Genomic DNA, 26,827 nt, shown 5'->3' with positions numbered 1-26,827 from the left:
TTCTCCCTAGACCACAAATGATTCCACATATGGGATATTCAGTCTTCAGCAGCTGTCATTGTTTAAAGGTTTAACAAGCAGTCTTATAGAAAGAACTATAAAAGGGAAGTGGTATAAATAGACTAAAATTAATAGAGGAACAAAATACAGTTAGTTCCTACTTCAACTGCCTCTACAGTTCTCTTAATTTTTGGATTTTTTTATAGTGTATTTAGCTGCAGTTTCAGTTACAAAAAGTGTCACTGGCACTTTTTGCAATGGTAATTGTTAAAGACAAAATTCTTCCATTGCTTTACAGACTCATTGCTGAACGTAACCAGTGTCTGGTAGAAATTTAATGTGGAGCAATTTAAGACTTTGCCCTTAACTTGCCAAATGAGGATGATACTAAATTATTACAGAATTATAGGTTACTGGGGAAGGGAATAACACACAGTTTGGTAGGAAAAAGAAATGGAGAATTTTACAGGGTGCATGAATGGGCTCTAATTTGTGTATATCTGTAGTGTGAGATGAGGCCAGGCTTAAATCATGATATTACAACAGGACTTGGCCAAGCTCTTTGGCTTTGTGGAGCTGAACTGGAAGTTTTTCAGACAGATTCCAAAAAACCTAAGAGAGAAGTTGCATAAACTTATCCTTAAGGTTACTGTGACCTGAAGGAAGAATGCAGGAGTAAACTTAGGAAGTTGTTCCCATCTTTGACCACCTGCAGGGAATGGTGCCTGACCCAGCCTAAGGAGGTGTCATTCTTCAGTTTTTTACTTAAATATGGAAATTACAGTACAGGGCCAGGGTTTATCTTGTGGTTAGTAGCCACTATTATGTCTATTCTCCATTAACACCTAGTCCTGGATAAGGCTGTTTATATTTCTGGCCTCTGTTTATTGCAATGAACTCCAAATTATAACTGCATTCTCTGAAAACGCATTTGCTTCTGTATATTTTTAAACCTTTGACCTCAAAACAATTTTAAGTGTCCTTTAGGTCTTGGCTGGGAAAAGATGAAAAATCCTTTTCCCATTCATACAGCTCATGTGGGTTATGATTGTACAAATCTTGCTCATATTTTCCTTTTCATTCATTCATTCTCAGACTCAGAAATATCAAGCTAGGCACTCTTTCCCTTCACTACTCTGTTTCCTGCCTTTCATCACCTTTATCATCTTTTTCCGTGACTTTCCTAGATCAATTCTGCATGTTTTGAGATGGAGGCAGAAGCAGGTTTACACACAATAAATTGTATGTCATTTATACAGTGCCTGTGTGACAGTTTTGGCATTGCTGTCAGTTGTTTCAAACAATTGTCAATAGTCTGCTTGTCTTTTTGATTGTTGGTGAGCTCTAAGCTGTTTTTTTCAACAGGTGGTTTTCCACTACTACACTAAAACCTTCTCCTAGAGTGGCAGCTTAATTAGATTGCCTGTAACCTGGCTTGTTTATCCTGTAATTTACCCATAATTCAGATTGCACTGCCTTTCTGCTTTATTTCCTACTTGTTGCCACTGCATGGCTCCCACCACTGCTGCTCTGGCACATCAGGAGATCTGTTCACTCTTCTCTGTGGGTTCTTGAACAGCTCTGTGTCACGGGCTGACTGCTCAGGGAACCATCCAGCTTGGCAGGAAGCGCTGGGAAGAGCTCAGCCCCCCTGAGCACCCGAGGGCACAGAATGAATCACCCTGCCGTGCCTGGAGCCTGGTCTCCAAGGTCCTGCTGGGGAAAGGAAGAGAATCCACACTCCTGCAGACCTGACTGGCCCCCAGAGCCGTGCAAGGAGGATCAATGCAGCCATCACCAGATGGTGCTGCTGCATTCAGCCTTGCAAGGTCATGGTGTGCAGGGATGTTCTGATTCTTGGAAGAAAATACCTAACTGGGGATGTTTTTCCACTGCACGGATGTCTGGAGAGTAGGCAGGGTATGTTCTGACTTCTTGTCGTTGCTCAGTTCTCTTTGAGAACAGGACATTTGGGCTTTGGCTGGGAGTTCAGAATAGGGGTGTGTTCAGATGCTGTTTGAGATGATCTGTTCCAGACTGGTTTGAGTGGATAAACAAAATTAATTAGATTCACATCATATGAGTCCACAGGATTGATTTTTTCCTCCAGCAGAAAACTGGCTCACACTGCTGCTCACCAGCAATACAACTGTGGCTCACCTGGTTTTTTCCATGAGTTTTACAATCCTTGTTAGGTTTTTTTTTCAGATCTGGGTAGTCATGTTATCACATGAGATTCCAATGAACCACTGTATAGAAAAAATTCTTTAAGTCCTCATTCCTATTGCTATTATAGAAGAAACTCCAGCATGGCAAAGTACTTCACCTTGTGTGACCAAGTAGAGGAAATGGCTTTGTCTGAGCCTTTAACCAGCATATTTTTGTCTTCTCCCTGTTTCTGACAGCAAATATGTGAAGCAGCCATTACTTCTAACAAGTCATGCTTGGGATGACTTTCATCTCTGCCTGCTCAGGAAACTGAGGAAAAAGTAAAGAGAAATTTTGACAGTACTATGGAAGCCTGTGATTGTAATTCATATTTACCTTTTAACTATAGTCTCCTAGTGCTGAACATTTTTCACTACTTTGTACTGAGCCCTTTGAAAGGGCTCTAAGTAAAGTAAAATCTATATCTGATGATTTGGAATTTAGAGAGTGAGTGCTCCAGCCTTTCTAAGGCCTTCAGCCTTACGTTTTGGGCACCCATGCTGGTGCTTTAAAATTTAGGCTGTCTTTGAACCTTGTCTGCAGCCCTGAGTGAATCCTGGTGAAGTCTTCTAAGTACTCTGGGTTGCCCATGATGGTCAGCATGGATTCTGCCCTGGCTTCAAGGGACAACTCATAACTAGGAAGAACAGAAGTGGTGAAAGTACAAAATTATAGATACTGGTGCTCTTGCAAAGGTAAATGAGGGGCTTTTTTATTTTACGGTGTCATGAAAGAAGAAGTGGTGAATCCAGACACTAAAGCAGTAGCAGATATACAGCTGATAAAAGGAAATATTTATTTTTGACCAGCTCAAGGCTGTGGGATACCAGAATCCAAGAAGGTATGAAGATTAAAACCAGGGAAAATAAAATTACCTCGAATGATCACAGCTAATGCAAAAATGCATTTCAGAAGGAACATAAATACAAAAATCCTAAATCTACAAGTCATTTATGAGAAGAGAGTACTCTGTGTTTACTTGGCCATACCTGCTGTTAAAAGATTTGGAGACAATCTCTCCTGGAAACAAAACCCCAGAACCTGGGATGGCAATTTCTAAAACTAAGCCTGTATTCCTCCTCAGGATGAACTGTCCTAACCAATCTCAAAAAAATCTTAAACACTTGTCTTCTCCAGTTAATAGTGACAGAGCAAGGAACTTAAAAACCTTGAAAGGAGACCTGTCAGAAGTCTCATTTAAGAGTCTACAAGTTTTTCTGGCAGAACAGTTGCTTCCATGTGAGGAGTGATCACATTAGTGAACCTGTTCCACCTGCTCTGTCCAGAGGAGGCAGAGACAACCTGCTCTGTCTGAGGCTTGGAAGGAGCCTTGGCTTGGTGCTCCTGTGAAACTTGGGAGTTCTAGAAGAAGAAAACAACGTGGAGAAAGGAGCAAGGGAAGAAAGGGGATGGGAGAAAACAGAGACAGTCTGCTAGGGAATGTGAAAGATGGCAGGGCAGAGGTGAGAGGAGTGGTCTGGATAACAAAAAAAGGAAAAAAAAAAAAAATAAACACACCAAAATATGAGGCTGCAAGCTGTCAGCCAGTCCTGGCACCATCCAGCTGTGGTGGGGTCACTCAAAGGACCTCATCTTCGGGAATGCAGCCTAATTCAGATGATGGTGGCTGAACAGTGCCACCGGGAAGGCAGGATTTCATTGTTCCCAACGCAGCTCACGCCGCTTATGCTGTGAAATCTGCAAAGCAATTAAAACTAATTAAATGCCGGCTTTATTAAGTGCGATCAAACCCCCGAAGAAATCCACCCTAAAACCAACCCTGCGCGCCGAGCGCCGGGCAGGTTAATGACCCTCAATTAACCCGCACACGGCGGGGTTGTTACAACCCGGCAAAGGCAGCACATCCCTGTGTTCTCCGCGCGTTCTCTCCCGCCTGAGCCGTGAGGGGAGCGCCGCCTGCCCAGGGCGCTGCTCTGCCCCAGCCCTTCCCGGGAGGTGCCGAGCAGGTGCTCGGAGCCCCCTACACCCGGGGGTGTCTCGGGGCAGGGCCGCGGAGCCGTGTCCGCTCTCGGGCCGGGCAGGGCCGCACCTGGACAGCGGCGGGACGGGCAGAGCCGTGCGCTCACCGCCCATCCATCCCCGCCCTCGCTCCGCGGCTCCTCCCCGCCTGCCGCCCCACGCCCAGGTGTCCCCGAGCCGGCTCCCCGCGGCAGGAGCGGCCGGGCCGGGCCGGGCCGGGCGGCGGAGCGGCGGGCGGGGCGGTGCCGGAGCGGTGCCGGAGCCCCGGGGGCGGTGCCGCCGGCCGGGCCCCTCAGGAGGCGCGGCGGGGCTGCGCCGGCCCGGCAGGAGGGGCTGGGTGCCTCTCCCGGCGGGAGCGGGCTCTGGCTCTCCTCCCGGCTCCCGGGAGCCCCGGGGGCGCGGCCATGTCCGGAGCCATGAAGTTCAGCGGGTACCTGAAGGTGCGGATCGGGGAGGCGGTGGGGCTGCAGCCCACCCGCTGGTCCCTCCGCCACTCGCTCTTCCGCAAGGGCTACCAGCTCCTGGATCCCTATGTCACCGTCAGCGTGGACCAGGTGCGCGTGGGGCAGACCAGCACCAAGCAGAAGACCAACAAACCCACGTACAACGAGGAGTTCTCGGCCACGGTCACCGACGGCCATCAGATCGAGCTCTCCGTCTTCCACGACACCCCCATCGGCTACGATGACTTCGTGGCCAACTGCACCTTGCACTTCCAGGACCTGCTGCGCTCCGCCGCCCCCAGCGACACCTTCGAGGGCTGGGTGAGTACCCGTCCGGAGGAGAAGCCGGGAGAGCTCCTCTGGGAATGAATGAAGGGCACCGGTGGAGCCGGGGCTTGTCCCTGCATGCCTGTGCCGCAGACACGCAGCCCGGTGTTTGTCTGCAGGTACACAGGTGTGTTCCTTCACGCATCTGTTTGTGTCCCTCTGCTTCCCATCTGCTGTTCCCTAGGGACTCTAAAGACCCTCAGCTGTCGTAGCTTGAGGGTGAGAAGGCTGCAGTGGAGGGCTGTGAAGTCTCTCCTCCTCTTTGTAAATGAACAGAGAGAAGACCTGTAATACATAACTTGCAAACTACGCCAGCAAATTCACACAAAGGTGTTCCTTCCTCTTTTGTTCGGCACACAGAGGCGCACTTGGAGACTCGGATACCTGGGCTGGATGTATTTCTGCCCAGCTCTACACATGCTTGCACAATAGTTTGATGTGTGCATGCATATTTCTTTGACTTCTTAGCAGAACGGCAGGACTAGTCTTGTGTCTGTTATGTACACCGCTGCTCTGGGTCAATGCAGTTTCACTCTGAGCTAATTCTAGGTTATATCCAGGTAAATGTCACTTGTATGCAGCCCAGAGAAACTCATTTATGGATTAGTCCCGATGGTGAGAGAAACGGTACAGGCTCTAAAGATGTACCTTTGCTTCAAGTCTTGTAAAGGAGGAGGAGGTGACTGCACAGATCCAGACAGTTTGCTGGTAAGTTAGGTTAATAAAAAAAGGCATTTATTCTGGGTAGAGAAAGTGTAGAAGAGCAGAGAATGTTCAAGGCTGTGATGGGTATAAACTTTTTGAGGCCAAGAAGTTCAGGATATGCGGTCAGATAACCACCACAATAAAACCAGATGTTGAGGAAGGAGAGCTGACGGTGTAGAGAACAGATAGACATCTTGATCCTATCACTGGGGAGAATGCTGGGACTTTCTGCTCTCAGCCAGTGTCTGTGGCTGAGCTGTGGTGCTACACCTTTGGGGTGATTACAGGCAATGATTAATAAGTGTATATTGGGGCCATTTTACTTAGGGACCTTATGGATAGGTGTGAGGTTGGTGCACTGGAGGTGTTCTCTCTCAGACAGTCACTGATGCGATTTCTGTGTCAGACAGAAGGGTCCCAGCCAGTCTCCAGTGGCTTGGCTGAGGTGCTGCTCCTGACAGCCCAGCCAGAGCTGAGGTTGCAGGCTTTGCCTGGTGGATGTATGCCCAGTTTCCCGAGCTACCTGTGCCCCTGGAAAAGTATCTGCTCCTGGGATTTGTGCTAAACCAGTTTCAAATACAGAACAGACCCCTATGAGCAAGGCAAAGGCGTGACAGAGAGCTGGGATAGGGCACTGTGGTTTTGAGGATTTTCATGATGTTTGAGTTGCTGGGGATGTTTGCTGTTGAGAGAGGTCCTGTCCTCCAGAGAGGCTGGAGCCCTGGTCACACTGGAGCTGGCTACATGTGGGGTGGGACTCTGCTGCAGAGTGGCCTTATTTACATTACTAAAATACTTACCTAATACAATACTAAAATACCTGTCATGATACTGCTGCTGGTGTGGATGCACACACGTTTCTTTCATTTAGTCCATTCTGCAGTGCTGATTTTTAGGGTAGATGCAGACTGTGGCCTGAAATCCTCATCTGGTCTTTGGTGAGGGCAAAGTTTCTAATCCTTGCAGGGTAGACACGTGTTTTATGAACTCCTGTACCTGTGAGCTGGTAGGTGCAATGGGGTGGGAAATAAATGAATTCTTTTAGCTACATTGATGTAAACTGATTTTATATCTGGGCATGTGGACAGAGGCTAAAAACTGCTGCTCTTCCTTTAAATTAATGTCTGAAACTTACAGCTAGGGTGGATTTAGTGGGGAATGAGCGAATGTTTGTCTTCTGTTGCCTTTCTCCCCTCCCTTCTGATTTGCTTTGTTAGCATCTCGCATAGCGTGCAGCCTGGGTCACATGATGACAGGGAACAGTATCTTGCCCTGATAATTTAATATGTCTTGATAAATACAGCAAGGCTGTCACGGGAGTTGGTGTAATCAGAAGGATAGGAAATGCTGCTTTGTACTAACCCAAGGTCTGTGAGCTGCTGGCACAATGCAAAACACCACAAGGAAATGTAGATGATTTGAAACACCTCCACTCCAAATTCCTTCATTTCTGTCCTTTTTCCATCCCCAAAATAGAAGCACAGATAGGCAACTAAGGAGTGAATCAAGTGAGAGGAAAATTGGTGAATCCTCACAAGTTTAACCTGGCTTATGCTTACTTTGCTATGCACATTTTTTCATTTTGATTTGAAATAGAACTTTATGTTCACTTTTCAGAGACAGGGAAAACAGTATTTTTGTAAAATCCAGATGGTTACTAACAGTCAAACAGGGTAGTTGGCTGCTTCTGCTCCCTGAGCTTTCCTCCTGAGAGGGAGCTGTCAAGAATTACCTATGTCAGTTTTGGCATCAGCTCTCAGGCTCATGGCTGCTCTGTTTATAAACCTGGATTTTATTTTCTCCTGCTGAAAAAAAAAAAAAGAGGAAAAAAAAGAAGTAATCAGTTGTAACACTGGTCATCACCTCTCCTGAGAACTTGTAGGAAGTTTCAGCGAGAGGCAAGGAGGAGCAGTTGGTGTGTAAGAGCTGGTTCTTCCCAGATGACTTGCAGGTACATCCCTGCAATTATGACCCTGAACACTTATGCAGATGAGTAAGTGTATGGACATGAGCTGTCTCATCAGTAATGCTTGTACACCTGAGTCATCCCCCTGGGTGCTGGGACAGTGTTCTCTGTTCATGGTTTGCTTTAAAATTCATGTTTCAGGGACTTCAAAACTGACCCTTTTCCTTCTCACCATTTGGGTTGTTTTCGGAAGTCTTTCTGGTAAACACGTTAGCACGGTCTGGATATCTCCTAATTTCCCTCTTAGTTGTTACACACATTTGACTAATTCTCCACAGATCAAATTTGCAAGAGCTTATTAACTTCAAGACACTTCTTGCTGTTTCCCCTTTCTTATATTTACTTGTCAGGTTTTGGCGAGGTAGTTTTTATTAATATTGTCAGTTGAGTGCGGTCCTGCCTTCAGCGTGCTTTAACGCAGTCAAAGCTGAGTGTGATCTCCCTGGTGCCCTGTTCTGTCTCTGGTAGGCATTTACCTGTGTGGGTGTGAGATTGTGCAAACCTGAATGGTTGCATTTTACACAGGTGTGCATGACCAGGTGCAGGGCAGGAGGCAGCTGAGCTGCCAGCTCTCTGGAGCTGTTTGCTGGGATTTACATCAGGGCTGAAACTTGCCTCTTGAAAGTGTTTAGTTTTGCACTAGCCTGTGCCTAGGATCTTTGTACTTGACATATGCACCTTTAAAAGGTTTTATCTCCTCTTTGACCACCTCTGACTGTAGTATAGAAAGCTGTCATGTATCAGTGAAACAAAAGGAATACTCTGTAGCTGAAATGGGAGATGTTTACAATACCTAGAATTATTCCTGTGAGTTTCATGTAGTAGTTGAAGTAATTTTTAACCTTGGGGAAACATTCTTTACAGATACTGAATGGCATTGTTACAAGGGAATTATTTAATCACAATTGTGAAAATTGTTAGTCCCTGGGTGGAGATGCCATAATTTCTAAGACTTTAACAAGGAGTAGAAATTTAAACCTTGATCTTGAAGTAGCAAATCATGAGAGTACACTGAAGGAAATCACATAACAGATGGGCTATAAGATTAATGAGCTAGTAGCAACTTCCTGATGAGTTTGTTGCCATTTGCTTGTGTGCAGGAAGAGATAAAGACAATTCTTGTGCATTCACTTCGGCTCTTTTGCCTGTACCCTTCCCTATGATTTTTTTTCTTTCTTAAGGCAGTATGGTTATATACAATTGTATTTGCTGAATTTTAAGCTCAAGAGTTAAAAGTTAAGAGTTTCCAGAGCATCATGGCCATGGCAGAGAGGCAGGGGGCTGCCGGTCAACTATAATGTGTTTGCTGCTTCTTTTGACTCCTGCTTGGCTGCAGAGTTCTTCAGGTGGGCAAAAGTTGCTTCAGGAAGCCAAAATACTTTGTAGTTCTTGACAGAGGATTTTGTGGTGCAGTATTTTGTGTCTGTCCAGCTGTAGAGAAGAATTCAGCTTGTAGAGCTGGGATGAGTGGTGTCTCCATCCACAGGGCAGGAGCAGGCTGGGGTGAAGTTCATTTCACTTCTGCTTCCACACACATGACAGTGATGGACACAGTGCAGATCTCTGATCTGCATGAAGATCACACTGCATATTAACTAGGCTTGAGTAAAATGAGCTCCTTCTCTAACTTTTTGGAAGCTTTAAGTTGTTTCTGTAATTGTTATTGCTGATATGCAGTTATTATGTTGAATAGGACTTCTGCAGAGAAACACCCACTGCAGAAGATGAGATGGGTTTGAAAGCTACTGGAATTTCAGCTTTTCTTTCTTTCCTTTAACATACAGTTGTCCTTTGGCCCTGTGAACAGACCCTTCAAAATGCCAACAAAGTCCCATGCACCACAGCTACTTGAGAGCGCCCTGCAGCCTCAAACAAAGCCTGTAATAACTAAGGGAAAAATTGTTGCTATTTGTCAGGTGTTTAATAGTGTGTGGGGGGGTGTGATACTACAAGTAGTTGTTCTGATTGAGGCAGATGAGACAGCTGACTGTCACAAAGAGCTGCACACACACTGCCCTGTTTCAGCATCAACAGTGGAGCTGTTTGGAGTCCTGTTTCTTGCTCCTCCCCAGTAAAAGGCCTGGCTGGCAACTGTGAGAATCTTTGGAGAACATGGACATTTTGCTTGAGAGTGTGTTTGGCTGGGAAGATTTGGCCCAAACAGGAGAAGAATCAGTTTCCAGTGGTGGGGACCATCACTGGATGGGGTGTGGGACTGGAGTTCATGTTCTGGCTTTGAACTGAGTTTAGCAAGATGCGGGTTTGGCTCTCAAGGTTTTTTTGAGTTGTAATGGGGCAGCCATATGTGAAGGGACAGTGTTCCTGTCCTCTTCGAAGGTGTTGTCACTGCATTCATCTGGGACTGTGGCTGAGGGGGGAATTCTGTGCCTGGGGCAGAGCCAGAATTCCTGGAGTGCAGGACAAGGCAGGATGGAGCCCAGGCAATCAGGTGCTGCAGTGACCTGCAGGGAAATGCTCACATGGGTAATTGGCACCCTTTGGGTACTCTTGCCACTAAGAGCAGTGGCAGTCACCTCGAGGGGGCTGGAATGATGTACTGGAGTACTGCATCCATCCCTGGGGCCCCCAATAAAAGAAGAACATGGACTTTTTGTAGGGAGTCCAGAGGAAGCCACCAAAATGCTCGAAGGACTGGAGCAGCTCTGCTATGAGGACAGGCTGAGAGAGTTGGGATTTTTCAGCTTGGAGAAGGCAAAAGGGAGGCCTTATAGCATCATCCAGTGCTTAAAGAGGCTGAAATAGAGCTGGAGAAGGATTTTTGACAAAGACATGGACAGACAGCAAAAAGGTAATGTCTTTAAACTGTTAGAGGAGAGATTTAGATTGGAGGTAAGGAAGAAGTTTTTTTACAATGAGGGTGGCACCAGTTGCCCAGAGAAGCTGTGGCTGCCCCATCCTGGGCAGTGTTCAAGACCAGGCTGGGCTTGGAGCAATCTGGTCTCATGGAAGGTGTCCCTGTGCATGGCAGAGGGTGTGGAATGAGGTGGTCTTTAAGGTCCCTTCTAACCCAAACTATTCTGTGGTTCTGTCAGGCCCTTGTTGATGTGGTTAGCTGGAGTGGGAGCTGACTTTGATGCCAGGGGTACCTTGAGAGTCCTACTGATGGTGTTGCTGCTTAACCAGTTGAAAGCTGTGGTTGGAGGGAGAAGAGGCAGCCAAGGGCTGATGCCCACGTTGCCTCTGGCAGTGTTGGACATGTTGGAAGCTCGTGAGAAGATGTTTGCAGACCTGCAGCCCTGGAGGTGCTCTTTGCAGAGAGGACGAGGAGGGGGCAGCAGGGTGACCGCAGCACCCCAGGAAGCTCTGTCCCCACCCCTGCACCCTGTGGGCCTCGCCTCACCCTGTTGGTGGTTTATATTTAGCTTTTTCCACAGGTCTTTTAGTAAAGCATATTTCACCCAGCCTGTCAGAGGCTTTCTGTTTGGAGTATTTTCTGAGTAATGATTTGGTTTCTGGCCATTTTGAGCTTATAGGCAATAAACTCTGCAGAACGGATCGTCAAGGGGGCCATTTGAGCTATTGAAATGCCATTAGAAAGTCTACTGATTTACAGGGTAATTCAATATGAAAAACATATCCCTTACTGAAGTGAATAAGACTCCCACCCTTTCTTCACAAACTATCAAAGCTCCTTTGATGTTTTAGGCTTTAGCTATTGTGCTTTGCTAATACAGCCAGGAAACTGGGGACCTTTTGTGTAACCATGGAGAAAAAGATGAACAGCAGAGTTACCACATGAAATGAGTTATGGCAGCTTTTATAAGGATTCTGGATCAGCCATCGCACCTTTTTGCCTCCCAGATTTCATCCTATTTAGGCATGCAGTTAAGACATGTCAGACCATGCTGCAAATTTAATTTCTTCTGGAGACAATGAGCAATCTTTGCTCTGATTGCTTGCTCCACCCCTGTGCTATTTCTGGGGCTGTGCTGGACCCAAGCTGGAGTCCTGGATAACTAACCTGGCGCCGTGTCCTGGTGGAGATCACCACGTGGTTGTTCCTCTCCCAAGCCATGCCCTTTTGCTGGCTGGCTGTGGGGGAAAGACCTGCTTTATAATAATGATATCAAAGATAAATGTGTTTCTGAGACAAAGAGCATCCAGAAGCGTCCAATTAACATTGCTAAGCCACTTAGGCTAAGCCAGACAAACGACTGTATTTCTGCAATGCCAATGATATTTTTGTATGCTTTGATATCATGAGATGTTCTCATCACTTAGGGAGGTCAATTGCTGAGGAAACCATCCTGCTTTAATTTAGAAGCCGGCACCACGAGCAGATGTGAGCCAGCTTTTGTCGCGTTAGCGCGATGCCGTGTGGGAACAAGCATCCCTCAGCAGCTCCTGTGCTCTTGATATTCAGCGTCTGTCCTGGGCTCAAGGTGATGGAAAAAATTGCTTTTTCACTGCCCCTGCTGGACCTTTTGTGCCCTTGTTGTGCTAGAGCAGAGGCATTTAATCAATGTCCAGATCTATCCCGCAGGCTGCCAGAGCAGTCTGACCGGCCGATGGCCCCGCTCCCTGCACTGCTCTGTCCTGGGGCTCCTCCAGTGTGGGGCAGGTTGCAGACAGAAGGGTTATTCTGGTAACTGCCAGGGGTTTTTTTGGCTGGTCTTCCTTGTGAGACCCACTGCATCTCCAGAAAGCCTCGTGCTCTGCAGCCCACCGGTGCTCTGTGTCCTGATGGAGAGCTGCAGCCCCCAAACTAGGCAGAGAGGCAGGGGATGCCTGTGTCCTGTCTGACAGATGGATGTTACACCCCAGGCTGTCTCCTCTGAGTGCCACATTGCAAAGCAATTAAACCCATCCTGGGGAAGATTGCAATGCTGGGCTGCAAAGCCACAGGGTGCTTGGGATATCAGGTCTGGGATAAGATTTTCTCTTGTCAGCTGGACCTCCGTGGCTCTGGATGGGAATTTCTGTGCTCCATCATGTGGTGTGGACCTGCCCTTTGTATCAGCACAGCTCACATTGCACTGAAACCCAGCTGCTGTGACTGTGCTTACCCAGGAGCTTTGCCAGTACAAAAAAAAATGTTGGCAGGGAAGGAGGGAGGGAGGTGTGAATCTGTTAGATGACATAAGGGCTTTTTCTTGGTGTTCACCTGCCCAGTTTTTCAAGTGCTGAGTTTTGAGAGTTGGTTGTATTTGTATCAGTGATACAGTGGTAGCTCTGCAGACTCCTTCCAGGAGAGATCTCCTTTCTGTGGAACAGGTAGGAGATAAAGTACTGGTGCAAAAACGCAAGTTGGGCAGCTATGGTAGCTGCCTTCAGTTTGTGAAATGGGAGATAGAATAAACAATCTATTTTTTTAACCAACGTGAGAATGCTATTTTGGCCCTAGTGGAATTTTTTTTTTTTTTTCTTTTTATTGCAGTACAAATATTTCTCTTAAAATAATAAGAGGAGGAAAGTGCACCCATGCAAGACACATTTCTAAACGTGTGATTTGCTGTATGAGTGTTGCATGTCTGCTGTATGTTGAGAAAAAGATCAGTACAATCATTTGCAGTGTGAAATCACTTAACAGATCAGTAGAGCCCAGTAATTTCTCAGAATGAGGCAAGTGAGGGACAGGATGTGAGAAACAGGCTGTGTGTCTCTGCTGTCCCTGGACTTCACATCTAATAGAATCACAGTGCCAGGTTGTCTGATGATGTGCATCCAGGGGCTGAGGAGAGGTTTGAGGTGGTGCCTCCTTATCTGACACTGTGGTGTTTTTCCTGCGTTTCTCTCATATATGTTCTATATCAGCCATTCTCAGAGACAGGATTTGGACTTGCCAGCTGGTCTCATTTGGTGTGAAAAAGCAGCTCACACCTCTCTGTAGCACCTCTGGTTTCTAGCTTTTTCTTGCTCTCTGGCCTGCTCTGTGGTTTCTGTCTTGCCTTTGCTTGTGTCTTTTTTTAAAAAAATTTAATTCCTTGTCATTAGTCTCCATTTTAGCATGGCATGGTCTTGTGCATTTTTTCTCATGAGTACGTTTAATTTTACTCTGTTACATAAGCAAGACATCCCTTGGAAATTAGTCTTCATGTACACCTCTACTTGCTAAATTTAGTGTCTTAAGCCTCCTATGACAGCAGTGGCATCTTAGTTTGGGAATCCTTTTATCTGTTTTGGCTAGAAGAATGTTTGCCATCATTCACAGCTTTGTAGGTGCTGCACTAGGTTCAAGCAGGACCAGTTGTAGTGGTGCTGAGTGCTGTGGGTGTGAGTCAGAGGGAGAAGTGCACTGTCAGAGGGATCATTTGGGGTTGTGGCAGCTCTCTGGTGCTGGCTGGCTCCACAGTCAGGATGGGAAAGAGGATGATAGTTTAACTGTGACAGTAAAAGTCAGCATGGGATGTCTGTGCTTCAAAGTGCTTTTGTCTGACAAAATAGTTGCAGATCAGTGCTGTGATAGCATTGGAGCTGGCTTGTCAATGTGTGTTAGTTCCTAGAGAGATTCTCTCCACCTAGACTGGTCAGTGTGCTCATCCCATGCTAAATGTATTCAGTTCTGGGCTTTGCTCCTTCAGAATAAAAAAGGTTGTCTAAATCAGGAATGACTAATGAAAGACTAGCTTATCCTGTTTCAATTCCTACTTTGCCCTGCATTTACTTTCTTGGTAAACAAGGACATAGAGCTTGCCAGCTTTGTCCCCAGGACTGAAGAGCAGAAGAAAAATAGAGTTCCAAGTAGTGAAATTTGGGATTGATTTACTGCATGTTTTCTTCTATCTCATATCCTTCAATTCTTTTAAATTTTACATGTTTTAAATGTTATCCTTCCCTCACATGTAAACTGGCACACACATGAAGCTCTCCATACCTCACTTCTTTCTGGCATCAATTTTTAATAACTCCAATGTGAAAGTTGCCTCCCTCCTTTCTTACTTGTTTTTAAAAAGTTTGCCTGTGTCTTCTGTGAGATTTCAGCAGAACAGGAGCCTGGTGTTTGCTTCTGCTGTTGCTTGTGAGGTTTACGTCATTGAATTCCCCATGGCTTCAATGGAATTATGCTGCCAGCTTTGCACTGGCTTACTGGGAGAACTGGACACGTTTCCTTCTCCCATCTTGCATGCAACAAGAGTTGATAATGATGGCTGGGTTGTACATTATTTATTGGGCACGGCGAGTGCCCATGGTGCTCTGAGAAAGAGGAATTGGCTTCCATCAATGAGTTTATTATCTAGGTCATTCACAGACTGAGGCATCTCACATTAATGTATTCAATGAAAATTTATTCTCTGAGGCAGTTTGCTCCTGAGCCTGGCAGAAAATATAAAACCGTGTGAGGAAAGTGTTCCCGTGTGATCCAAAGTGAGTCAAAGTTACTCATCGGAACACTCTGTTAGTACAAAAGCTACAGTGGTGTTGAATGTGTAGGGTGAGCCTCCATCTCCTAATAGGGCTTGGTGGGATTATTGTTGCTGATAATCAGTTTTCTACACAGAGCCCCACACTTATCACTTCATTATCTGTTTACTCAGTAGCAGTAAAAAGTCCAGCTTTGGGTACTTCCCAAGAGCTGCTCCCAAGGCTGGCTTGTGAGGGAGGGCAATTTACTGGAGATTATTGAAAATGACCCTGCAATCAGTTTCCTTATTTATAAGTTTCTGTCCCTTGTTCCTGATGTGGCAGCTAGGAAGAAATGCTGCTTTATTTAGTCTTCTTGAAGTAATGGGATGTAACTGTGGTCATTTAGTAGCTACTCTTTAAGCAACTAAGCTGTTCTCAGCTTAGAGTGGAACTGGGTGGAAAAGATAAGCCATCTTCCTCTCAAAAATTAGCCTCTGTTACAATAATCCTGTCAGTATCTAATGATAGTAACTCATTTTGACCACGATTTCAAATAATTACCTTGAGTAACATCTAGCCTGTCTTGCCAATAGAGAAGATGTTTTTCCCTGTTTGCTTCATTCTAGAAAGGAACGTATTCTGCTTTCCTCTTGCTGAATGGTTTATCAAAACCTGGATCTGCAAATTAGTCTTGCTCATGTCCAAGAAAGGAGCAAGGTCTAGTAGCTGTTCTAATGACCCCAGACAGCTGGGCTTTCTTCTTTCCCTTTGAGGGACAAAAAGGGTATGGTGTAGGCAAAATAAATGGTACAGGAATAGATAAAAGTTTCTTTGGCATATTCCATCACGTTGAGACATCTCCAGCTCTACCTGAAGGACAGTGGAACCCCCCATATTTACTGTCAAGGAGATGTCTCTGCAGCCCAAGACCCCCCATATTTACTGTCAAGGAGATGTCTCTGCAGCCCAAGACTCACTGTATCCACATCCTTAGGGTTTGTCATCCTCTGGGAGTGACAGTGCTGAAACGAAGAGCAGACTCCTGGATTCTGGAGGGTCAGGAGTAAAGCATCAAAAATCCAGACTGTGCTGCACATCCTCACAGAATGTTTTTCAGCCTCTTGTAGACAAAACAGGTTCATGTACTAGTATGACCCTTTCCATCTGGACTAATACAATAGTTACAAAGTCATCCAGTGCAGGAATGAGTTTTGTGTTTAAATGTGATGGAGCACTTTTTCAGCAGGCCTGACTTGTAGGCTCTGGAGTTTGTACAGGGCAGATCTAGGAAGGCACCCAGCGGGATTTTGCCCTCTGTGCCACTGGCAGTGGCTGTGCAGCAGGAGAGGTGGAGAGCTTCCTGCTTCTCACCTACCCCATTTCACAGCTGAGCTTGCTAAATAAACCATCAGTCAAAGGCCAGGCAGCTGTGGGGGGCTGTCTGCTGTGGTTTTGAGTCGTGTGAAAGCATCCGTCCATGTGCTGCCTTTGCAGAGGAGCGGTGGCGGCCTGAAGAAGCGGTGGGGGTGGAATTTTGGGGCAGCTGGGGTCCTTAATCTGCTTTTGGTCAAAGCTTGATGCCAGGATGGCTTTTCCCTGTATTTTGTATCTACCAAAGAACTTGGTTAATGATTTATCAGTTCATAGAATCACAGAATGGTTTGGGTTGGAAGGGACCTTAAAGCCCATCAAAATTCCAACCCCTGCCATGGGCAGGGACGCCTTCCACCAGGCCAGGTTGCTTCCAATCCCTGTCCAACCTAGTCTGGAACACTTCCAGGAATGGGGCAGCTACAGCTTCTCTGGGTAACCTGTGCCAGTGTCTCACGCTCTCACAGGGAAGAATTTCTTCCTAATCTCTAATTTTTACCTTCCTTCATCTCAAATCATCATCAAACCTGTGCTTTCCCAGCAGTTTCCGATGACCACTGTTGGACACGTAACAAGCCCCGCTCTGAGGTTACCTGTGCTCAGCTGGAGGGGTGTTGGGAGCCTTGGCCACTCTCCTCTCTCTGCACATCTGCAGGAGAGCAGGATGTTCATGCTGTGGTGTGCAGCTGCCTGTGAAGGCCTGTGTGCTGTGGCACACACAGGACACGTCACACACTCATTTTGGTTCTTGCTTGGCGCTGTGTCTAGGAAGGAGAAACCCTTTTGGCTGGTTATGTTCTTCCTGGTTAGCGCTATCTTGGTTATAATTCCTAGAATTAAAAGCTTCAGAAATTTGGAGAAGGAGCTTGGAATAGAGAATTGAAGCTATATCTAAAAGCATCACTTGATTCATTTTAGACTTGCATGATTCTGATCTTGTCAAGAATAATGTTGCAGGATCTGAGTGGATTTCTTCAAAGAGGAGCAAAGATCATTCGAGTTGTCACATGTTTTGGCTTATGTGGATGTGATCTCAGAAGGTTTCTGGTGTGCCCTTGCAAGTTTGTCATTTCCCTTTGTCATGGAGAAAGCTGTGTCTGTGATTAATGCGAGGTCACTGGTGTTATTTCTATATATAAATAAGCTTAGTGCGAAGAGACTTGCCTCAGCAATGCATATGCAGTACTCATTGTTTTTAAGCAATGCACTTCTTATTTTAGTAACATTTTTGAAGTGCCTATTCCTGTTTTGAATATGAACATTAGGTGAGAAAAGAGTAACTGAGCTTGAAGGTTTCAAGCAGCCCTTGGTGACCCTGTGTTTGGCTTCTGAAAGATTGCTCTGAAAACATCTTTGTGGCCTCAAAAAGCTCATCAGCATTTTCTCAATATAAGTTTTGTGGTTCAATTCTAGGCTGACTAAACTGTGTTTTTATGTCAATAGTTCATAAGAAATTCCATTTGCAGAAAAACTTGCAGATCTCATTTCTGGGAGTGTTCAAGGCCAGGTTGGATGGGGTTTGGAGCAACCTGGTTTAGGTAAAGTGGCAGTGGGGTAGGAATGAGATGATCTTTAAGGCTGGTTCCAAACCAAACCATTCTATGATTCTATAGCGTTTGGGTTTGCTGTTTATGTTTGGCTTTCTTTTGCTTACTCCAGCTGCACAAAAATATGCAGCTTCAGTGCCTGATAATGTTTTTCACTGTCAACAACAAGAACAATAATAAGAACAACAATAAGAAAAGTATTTTTTTTCTTTTGAAAAATATATTAGCCAGTAAAAGGGTAATTGCAGAATTCTGTACACTTATAGCATTTCTTCTTACTCCATTTCTGACAATATTAAGTGTTTCCACAGGAACAGTGCTCTTTACAATAGACAGTATTGTGGCTTGCTTCAAAGCCACAGCCAGAACATGTAGGTGTTTGAAGAGTACCAGATCTTTCCATCTCTCACTGTGAATTTTCCAGTGGGTCAGTACTTTTTCAGACTTTCTATCTCAGTATCCGAACCCATCCTCCTGTTTCATGTTGCTCTGTGTGGTGGTGCCCCAGAAGCCTTTCAAACTCTGCTGGGCTGCAAGAGGAGTTTTTCAGAATTGTGAAAAGTCGCAGTTTGTGGTGCAGCCAAGATCCAGTCAGCAGCTCCAGTTCAGGATCAGTTGTTTAAGGCCAGTCTGGACAGGGCTTGGAGAAGCCTGGTCTAGTGGAAGATGTTCCTTCCCATGGCAGGAGGGTTGGAACTGGATGATCTTTAAGGTTCCTTCCAAACCAAACCATTTTAAGATTTATTTTATGGTTCCATCAAACTCCTTGCTACAATAATCTTATCTCAGGCTGTTTCAGTATAATGTGGACTAGGAGTTGAACAGTGTTGGGTGTTTTATTATCTTCCTTAGGGAACTTTGTTTGTGATATTTCCCTTCACTGAATGTGGGTCAGTCATTAAAAGGGACTGGATCTCTTCATTTACTTCCCTCCAAGGTGGTTGCTGAGGGGACAGGAACTGAGTGGCTTCCTGGCTTTGTATTATAAGGCTTGGTAAATCTTAAAGAAGGCAAGTGATTTGACTTTATTTTCAGAAGAGATAAGTGCTGTCCAAGGGATTTCTGTCCTCAGCTGGTGAGAATAAAGGTAGAAGACTAAAACTGATGTGACTTTTCCCAGAGTGAATAAAATCTTGCTTTGGGAATTATGGGAATGTGTGTCCCCCCCCACAGCAAGGGCTGTTTGTCAGCAGGAAGAGGAGCATGAGGTCCACATTAGCAGTGCCACCCAGGTGGGGATGTGCTTTTCTCCTGGAGGGTATTTATACTTTAAACACATTAGTGTGCTGGAGTTAAAAGCATGTGTGTTTGTATATAAAACACATGCAACACTCTGGCACAGATAAAATGCCAGGCCTTCCATTCACAAAGAAACTAAACATTTGTCAAGGAGGGAACGTGACAACAGTTGTCCTAAATAAGACTGGCTTTGTAAGTGAGCCTGTCCTGTTCTTTGCTTACCCAGGATTTTCATGTGCTGGGGCTTGTGGCAGTCCTCAGCAAAAGCTTTGTTTGAAGAGCAGAAGGTTTATCTGCAGGTTTGTGGGTGATGCTGAGTTTTGAATGGGAAATGTGGTTAGCACCACGGTATGTTCTCGATTGACCTGTGAGCAAAACCACTCCCACCATGTTCTGACCTTTTCCTCTAAATACCCTTTCTGGGTGTCTCCACCCTCTGGTTTATTTAATCCAAGGTAAATCTTGGCCACATTGGTTCCTCATCTTGAAACCACACTTTGGAAAGGGAAAAATAAATACTAAAAAGGGGAAATACGTGACAGTGTGCTGCTGGTAGGTGCCAGCAAACTGCCTGTCAGCTTGCAGTTGTACAAAAAGCCCTGGAGAGCCTCCTGTCCTTCAGAGGGAGGCGGGTGGCTGGGTCAGCTGAGCAGCAGATCCCAGATCCCAGTGACGAGGCACCTCGTCACCATCCGGTGGCTTGGGGAGGCTGGAGAGCTGTCCAGCTCCTTCCTGGCTCAGCCTAATTGCTGGAGTCACAGCTGTGACTTGTTGGTCACAAGTGGGTAGTGAGGTCATCTCTCTCATGAGGTAGATCAGGAAAACTGTAATCACAGACTTGATGGGATTAAAAATCGCTTGGTCTTGGACAGTCTGTCTCTTATTGTAATGCTTGGCCTCAGGGTTTCAGGACATTTTTTTTTTTTCTTTTATGTTTTTCTTACTGATATCCAACCCACCGCCCTTCCCCTTGAAGAACCTCACCTCTGCACCCTTTTTTCTAACTGCTGTTTCACAGAAATAATTTGACTATACTCTTCCATCATCCCCACCAAAAAAAAAAACCCTGAACAGAAAACCAAACCCATAAACAAAACCCACTCTACAGATAGGATATGATCTAACTTGGCAAACCCAATGTTGGCAGTGGTGTGTCCTTTCTGGGTGTTGTCAGCTACAACCTACATTCTTTTTGCTGCCTGAAGACTTGATTGTGGCTCCCAGCACTGGACCTCGTGGGATTGGAGCAGAGATGTGAGCAGTAACATCTGGACACCAGGAGCAAGCATCATACCTTCAGGAATGCTGGGGGAGTGCATGCCTTGGCACTCCTTTTTTTCTTTTTTTTTTTTTTTTTTTTCTACCTCTGGAAACATCTAATTGGCTATGCAGCCAGAAACTGCTGCTGCTTTTACATGATGTTCTGGGATGTGTGTACCAGGGATATGGAGTAATCCCATAAATGGTTGGCAGGGAATGGGAGAGGGAGTATGTGGGCTAAAGTACTTTCAAACCTTTCTTTTCTTTCTTTTCATCTTTCCCTGTGTCCCAAGCAAGTTCTCTCCTGTGAGATGCCACTCATATTTGATAGTTTTGCTTTTCATCCTTCTGCCTCAAATCATTGGGCAGATCATTTTGCAACATAGAGAGGGGATGTGCTGGATTAATACTGGCTGGGTATAAATGTTAGTCCATAATAATTTCAGTGCTAAGAAACTGCCAGGTGAGGAAGTGAGAGGAGGAAGAAGGAAGTCACTGTGATTAATTGCAGATCTGGGAAGAATTACCAGAGCTGAGGTGCTCAGGCTTCTCCATGGTGTTACAGCCTATTGCTAAGGTTGAAAGTTTCTGGATTTAATCTCTCCTTTTTGCATCCTCACTAAGGATGAGTTATGGCATTAACACTTTAAATGGGAGTGTGAGCTGTGTTGGGAGCTGTACTTCTAAAGACTGGCATACCCCTGAGACCTGCCATTTGAAATCTTAGGTTTTGCCAGGAATATTGCTGATAACTTGATCCTGCACATAAATTAATTCATGGTGATGCTGACAGGGGAGGTGCTGTGTGCCCCTCAGTGCACTTAGCTCAAGGCTTTAAAGTCACTGAAAAGACTGAAAGTTCTGGTGCTTTGGAGCAATTGACTCTTCGTGATATCTGGACTTCTGTGGAGTCCAGGTTGCTTTTGTGGGTTTTGCCAAGTTTCCCTTGCAGTTTCCCAAGCAGTGTGGCTGCTGTGCAGGGGGCTAGGTCTGGTTTTTGAAGACCCAAAGCCCTATTTCCACCTCTGCTCCTCCATCCCTGTAGGCTGCTTTCCATTTCCATCAAACTGATGCTGTAAGATGCGCTCGGCACCCAGAGGGGCTTTGCTGTCTCTGTTTGGAAAGGTGGAGCTGTGTGGGATGTGTTTGATGTGGGTGAAGTGTTCGGAGTGCACAATCTCGTGTGCAGCTCCTTCCCTGTCACGTTGGTTTTGGGACAGATACGGCAGCAGCTGTAGGAATGTGACACCAGGATGGCGGCCTGGTGACAGCCAGCACTGTGGGCCTTCCTGAAACTTCTGCCATCCACGTTTTAGGGTTCCAGCTGTCTCCAGTGCAGTAAAGATAATAAAGATCTTTTCAAGATTTGATGTTGAAGGGAAGGAAGAAGGAAGGTGCCTGTAAATCAAGCCCTCTGCAGAGCTGTTGGTTTTTGTCTGTGCCTCTGTGTCGTGGAACCCCACCTTCTTGGCATCGAGATGCTGAGCACATCTCACTCCAGAGTCCTTCCGTTTTAGTTTTACAGTGCTCATTATTAGTGATCAAGCATCATAAATAACGGAACTTTTCCATCAGATTGCCTTTTGCTGGCACCACCAGGACTTAACTTTTAACTGCTGTTGAAAGGAGGGTATTTGGCTCTTCAGTATCTGACAGAAACGGAGCAGGAGAAAGTTGTGACCTTTCCCCTTTCTACCTGAGGTGTTGAGAAATTTGATGGATTTTATCTGTAGGACTAATGGATTTTAATGGTTCATGATCTCATCTGCTGTGGCCTGGTTTTAGAAAGAAGAAAGAGCTATTGGATAAAAATGGAAAAGCAGCAGTACACCAAATGAATTACATGTAGTAGGAAGATATTTTAAAAATTGTGACACACCTAATGGAGACTCAAATGAGAATAATTTCTTAGAAGTTTAGGATTATGCAATAAAACTTATGAATAATGAGAAAATATTTCCCAGCACTGAATAATGGAGAACAACACAAGTAGGTGAGTGAGCAAAGTTTTGGGGAGACAGCTGCGGAGGGGGTCTCTGCATAGTGATGCAGCTGGTTTAGAGGTCCCTGCTCCTTGGGTTGGATTCATGAACAGGGTATTGAGGGCTCTGCCTGATGCTGTACAACCCAGTGGATTGCCCCTAAGTTACCCCTGAGTGCTGTCCTGCTGTCCTGTAGCTGTGCAGTGATGGTCCCTGGGCAAGCAGCAAGGGTGCCCTGGACACAGAACCTCAGACCGTGTACAGACTGTGCTGCTTAATGTAAAGTCATAAATGATTCATAAAGTCTGCCTAGAGTTGTTAGGGAGGTTGATTAAAGCTGAAGGTAAATGCTGTGCCTTGGAAGACTTCTTAAGATTGAGAGAACTGTTGTTTCTCTGCCCAATCTTTTTGTTTCTCCTGTGTTCCAGCCTGGTGCCTTTTCTGTTCCTCTCTGGGCCAAACCCAGTTCTCTGGTGTGCACTGTGGTACCTGGGCTTGCATTTTCACTGCCCCTTCCTTCCTGGGGGCATGTCACCTCTGTTCTAAGCTCAGCTATATCATTGCTTTACTGTGAGGAAGCTCTGCTCAGCACCTCATTGTGGTGGCCCTTGGAATGTTTCCATGTGGGAAGTGCCACCAATTTGCCTACTTGGCACCAGTCAGTGAATTTATTTCTTTTTAACTGTGAACAGAAAAAGTGGCACAATTTCCTGGGTTTTCTGCCAATTTATATTGGGTTCATGCAGGGGACAGAAAATCCTCTAGTTGATAATCTCCAGATCCTGGAGATAAAGAGGGCAATCCCTGTATTGTGTGCTTAGTGATAGACCTAAAATGTGAGCTGTCAGGATCATCCCTTTGCAGCTCCAGCTCTACAGCTATTGAAAGACTTGTTTTGCTGGTAATAACTGGTTGCTGAGGTTTATTGATATGCTGTCACTGTTAATTGCATGGAAATAGAAGATTTTTGTTGTTTGTTTGCTGGTCAGTGCTTCAAAATCCCCTCAAGAGCAGAGACCCTGTCCCACTTTTAGCCTCTTTCACGTGCAGTTGCACACACACAGGTGTCTGCAGGCAGATTTCCATGCCTTGCATATGCAAAGCTGATAGCCTGATAGCAGCTACTGAAAGTGAACATGGGTGTATTTGCTGTAATCAAGTGTTCAGACAGCTGAAAATGCAGCCCTGCATTTGTCATCCTTTAATTTAGTGGTCCTGCATTGATGTCAGTATTTGCCTTTGGGAAATTAAAGTAATCTGTGATTTTCCTTCCCATCCCTTTAAAAAAACGAGCTGTAGGAGGAGGGCAAGAGGAGTTGGAAGGAAAATACAGTGATGGACTGGACATGGTGGTATTTGGCATGGTGCTACAAAGACGTATGCTGAATAATTAAGGTTTAATTGTGCTCAGCAGAGCTAAAGCTCTGCTTGAATGTTCTTGTGGTAGGGAAAGGCAGCATCCGTCCTGCCCACGCGATTCTGGTTTCTCACGGGCTGTGGGAGGGAGCTGGGGGGGTTCCTGCCCCTTCTCTCTGCAGAGGCTGCTCAGGGAGGCTCAGAGCAGCCTTTTCTCTCTGCCTGGCATCTCTCCTGGCCACCACGTGCTGTCACTGGGGTGGCTGGAGCAGCTTTGCTGTTTGTGGCAGTGCACAGCGTCATCCCACAGTTCTGTACCCCCAGGAAATGGACCCTCACTGGTAGGGTCTGGTCACCTTTCACGTTCTCTTCTCAGCCCAGTTACCAGCCTAGCCATTTCTTGCCCCACACTTGTAAGAGGTTGTGGATGAAAGCTCTCCTTTGTTGCAGACTCCAGTGTGTGCATGACATTCTTAGACTCTCCCATGTCCCCCCCCATTTTGTTTTGAATTTCACTTAAATTTCTAAAGAAGTGGGTTCTTACTCAGTGATGGTACTGTTGGGGTCAGGGCTTTGTCCTCTAGAAACTTCAGTACCATGGGATTCATAAATAGGCAATTGGATCCTCTCCCCCTGCCACGTAACTTGGGAAAAAAGGTAAAAATCTCTCTGGAGAGTTGTTGTTGTTCTTGTTTTTCTTTGAAAATATAAGGAGAACAAAAACATAATGGTCCCTGAACCATTCATGTCTGTGTTTCTCTTTTTTTAACTTTATAACGTTAATTGTTTTTTCAAATATGCTGAAGAGCATCTTTTTGCAACCATTACTTGTAAATCATTCATTGCTGTAGAGGTATTTCTCAAAAGCAATATAAATTGCTCTAACACCACAGGAGCAGGCTCTAGCTTCTGCTTTTGAAAGTTTTATTTTTTTTTTTTAAGATTTGAAACATCATTTCTTTATCTGTATTATATTTGTAGCTCTTCAAGCAGATTTTCTTTGCAGAAATTTTCACAGGATAAATAAATCTTTCTCCTACCTCAGCAAATCTCCTGTAGAGGTGGGTAATCTCTTGGATGAAACCAGACTAAAATTGATTAAAGAGTCCAGGATTGGCTAAGACTCATTAGTTATGCATGCTTGTTCATGGCTGGTGCACAGCTTATAATTAGGCAGCTCGAACGAAAACAAAAGTAATATTTTAAGCAGCTGTCCTGAAACAAAAAATTAGAATGACAATATTACAGTAATAGCTGGAATAACTGGTTATAGGAGTTTTGAGAGAGACTGACTTTCCACCCATGTGTGAGTTTAGCTGCAGAGCACAGAACTTTGTTCAAGTATGCTCAGGGTCTGTGGAGCTGCTGATTGCAGGTGGGATTTGCAATATTTTCCCAGTGCTGTCCATGTCTGCCCTGGCACCTGTGGTGGGAATTACTGCCCTGAGCACTTGCCAGCCTTTGCAGCAATAAGAAGATACTTGGTACCCTGTTGTTTGTGTCTTTGCTTTTTTGTTTTTTTTTTTTTTCTTTAGGCACCCTAATTTGAATCCTAAAAAGTGCATGCTGTGCATTTGTAGGAAAAACACTTTAATGTGTTGGTTTGGAAATGCAAAATCCCCTTTGTACTAGACAGCCCTGAGGATTTTCAAAGGTGTCTGACTTGACAGACAGGTGTTTGTCAGCCTCAAAAAGTATAAGAGGGACTGATTAATCCAGACACCGTGTGTTTGGCTGAGAAAATTGCCATTTGACCTGTCCAAGGAGGTGCTACCTTATTAAAATACAGAAAGATCTGACATTCCATAAGCATGATCTAGTAAGAGCTTAAACAAGAAAGATGACAAGAAATAACTAGAGGCATGTGAAAAATCAGCTTTAGCCTAACCCAGATTTTCAGCTCTTTGGACTGAACAGAGCCTTGGGAATTGCCTCTGCAAATGACTGATTACATATGCAGTTCTGTTAATTAAAATTAAAAATTATGTAGGAAGTCAAAAGATATAGCTACTTATTTAATTAAGCTAATGAAGTCCCTAGGTAGCTTTTATATTTGCTTTACTCACTGCAAGTGTCTGGCCTGTTCTGTTTTTGAAGGCATGTCAGCACGGACATGCCATAGAAAAAGGCTGTACTTCTAGGATGCTTCTGGATTGTGCCTGTGGGGAAGGAAGGACAAGGCAGCAATGGGAGAAAGGAAGTTCTAGGCTCCAGGGTAAACACAGTCATCTTTTGTGTCTGATCCAAACACAGTAAAAAGATTCCCACTGATTCTGATGTGCCTCAGATCAGACTTTGCAGACTGGATTATCTCTTGTGGGGATGGGAGGGGGAAAAAAAATAATCTTGTAAACGTGTGTTTGCGAGATTTAATGCTCTTGCCAGGTGCAGTGTTGAAGACATCTTTTCATCCTGGAGTCCCACCTTATCTACCTCATCCAGATTTTGGAGAGTGAGTGGCTTGCAGGCGGGCACCCTTTGGATCTGCCTCTTCCCATCCTTTCCCAGGGGCAGGCCGGGCTCTCTTGGAGGCCAGCTCACTATACCTGCTCTTCAAGTTCACTGGATGCTTCAGCTGGGTGTTGATATGTTGCCTGAGAGATTACCCTCCTTCTGAATTTGTTTTCCAAACCTCTTCCATTGATGAATCACGCACGACCAGTTTTTATTATATGTGTGAAGGCATGTGATTAAGGAACCCTGTTTTGGTCTCCCTGCATCTGTTCCGCTCCTGAACTGGCTTACTCTTTTAATAATGCAGAGAAGGGGAGTAAATAACACCTGCCCTGTTGTTGGGAGCGATGTCAGCACAGCCCTTTTCTGGGGAAGGTGTGTGAGGTGGTTCACTGGGGCCCCTCCTTGTGGGAAACCAGTCCCTGGCAGCTCCCTTTGAAGTCATGTGGAGCAGCCCCATCCCATCCCGGCAAGTTCAGGCACGGGGCACCATGTGAGTGGTTTGGGTTAGGAGTGGAGTTCCTCACTCCCAGCACACTGTCCTGGCAAAGGTTTGTGCCTCGCAGTGGAAGTGCAATGAAGCCGTGGCTGAACTCATCATCCTTACCTGCCAAAATCCTCCAGCGCTTGTTTTCCCTGGTATGGCTGTGAAGTTCAACAGAAGTTAAAGTGTGTGCTTAGCTC

The 26,827-nt window shown here is 45.4% G+C and overlaps 1 protein-coding gene across 2 annotated transcripts in view; it reads left to right on the top strand.

Annotated features, from left to right (window-relative positions):
* Positions 1-4,465: 4,465 nt before the first annotated feature.
* Positions 4,466-26,827, top strand: part of PRKCH (protein kinase C eta) — a 113,081-nt gene continuing 90,719 nt past the window's right edge. Inside the window, exon 1 of one of the 2 annotated variants that reach the window (XM_005520049.3) lies at positions 4,466-4,952. In XM_005520049.3, the coding sequence (XP_005520106.2) occupies positions 4,593-4,952 (360 nt within the window). In that variant the 5' untranslated portion in view covers positions 4,466-4,592. Of the gene's footprint in view, positions 4,953-5,339; positions 5,667-26,827 lie in introns of those variants that run through there. The other variant, XM_088057738.1, reaches the window with a different exon arrangement.

Source organism: Pseudopodoces humilis, chromosome 7, assembly GCF_049639895.1.
Source record: "Pseudopodoces humilis isolate 2021_Gansu_Grassland_sample_001 chromosome 7, ASM4963989v1, whole genome shotgun sequence".
Lineage (NCBI taxonomy): Eukaryota > Metazoa > Chordata > Aves > Passeriformes > Paridae > Pseudopodoces > Pseudopodoces humilis.
Note: the sequence above shows the minus strand (reverse complement) of the source record. Positions and strands in the feature narration are given on the sequence as shown.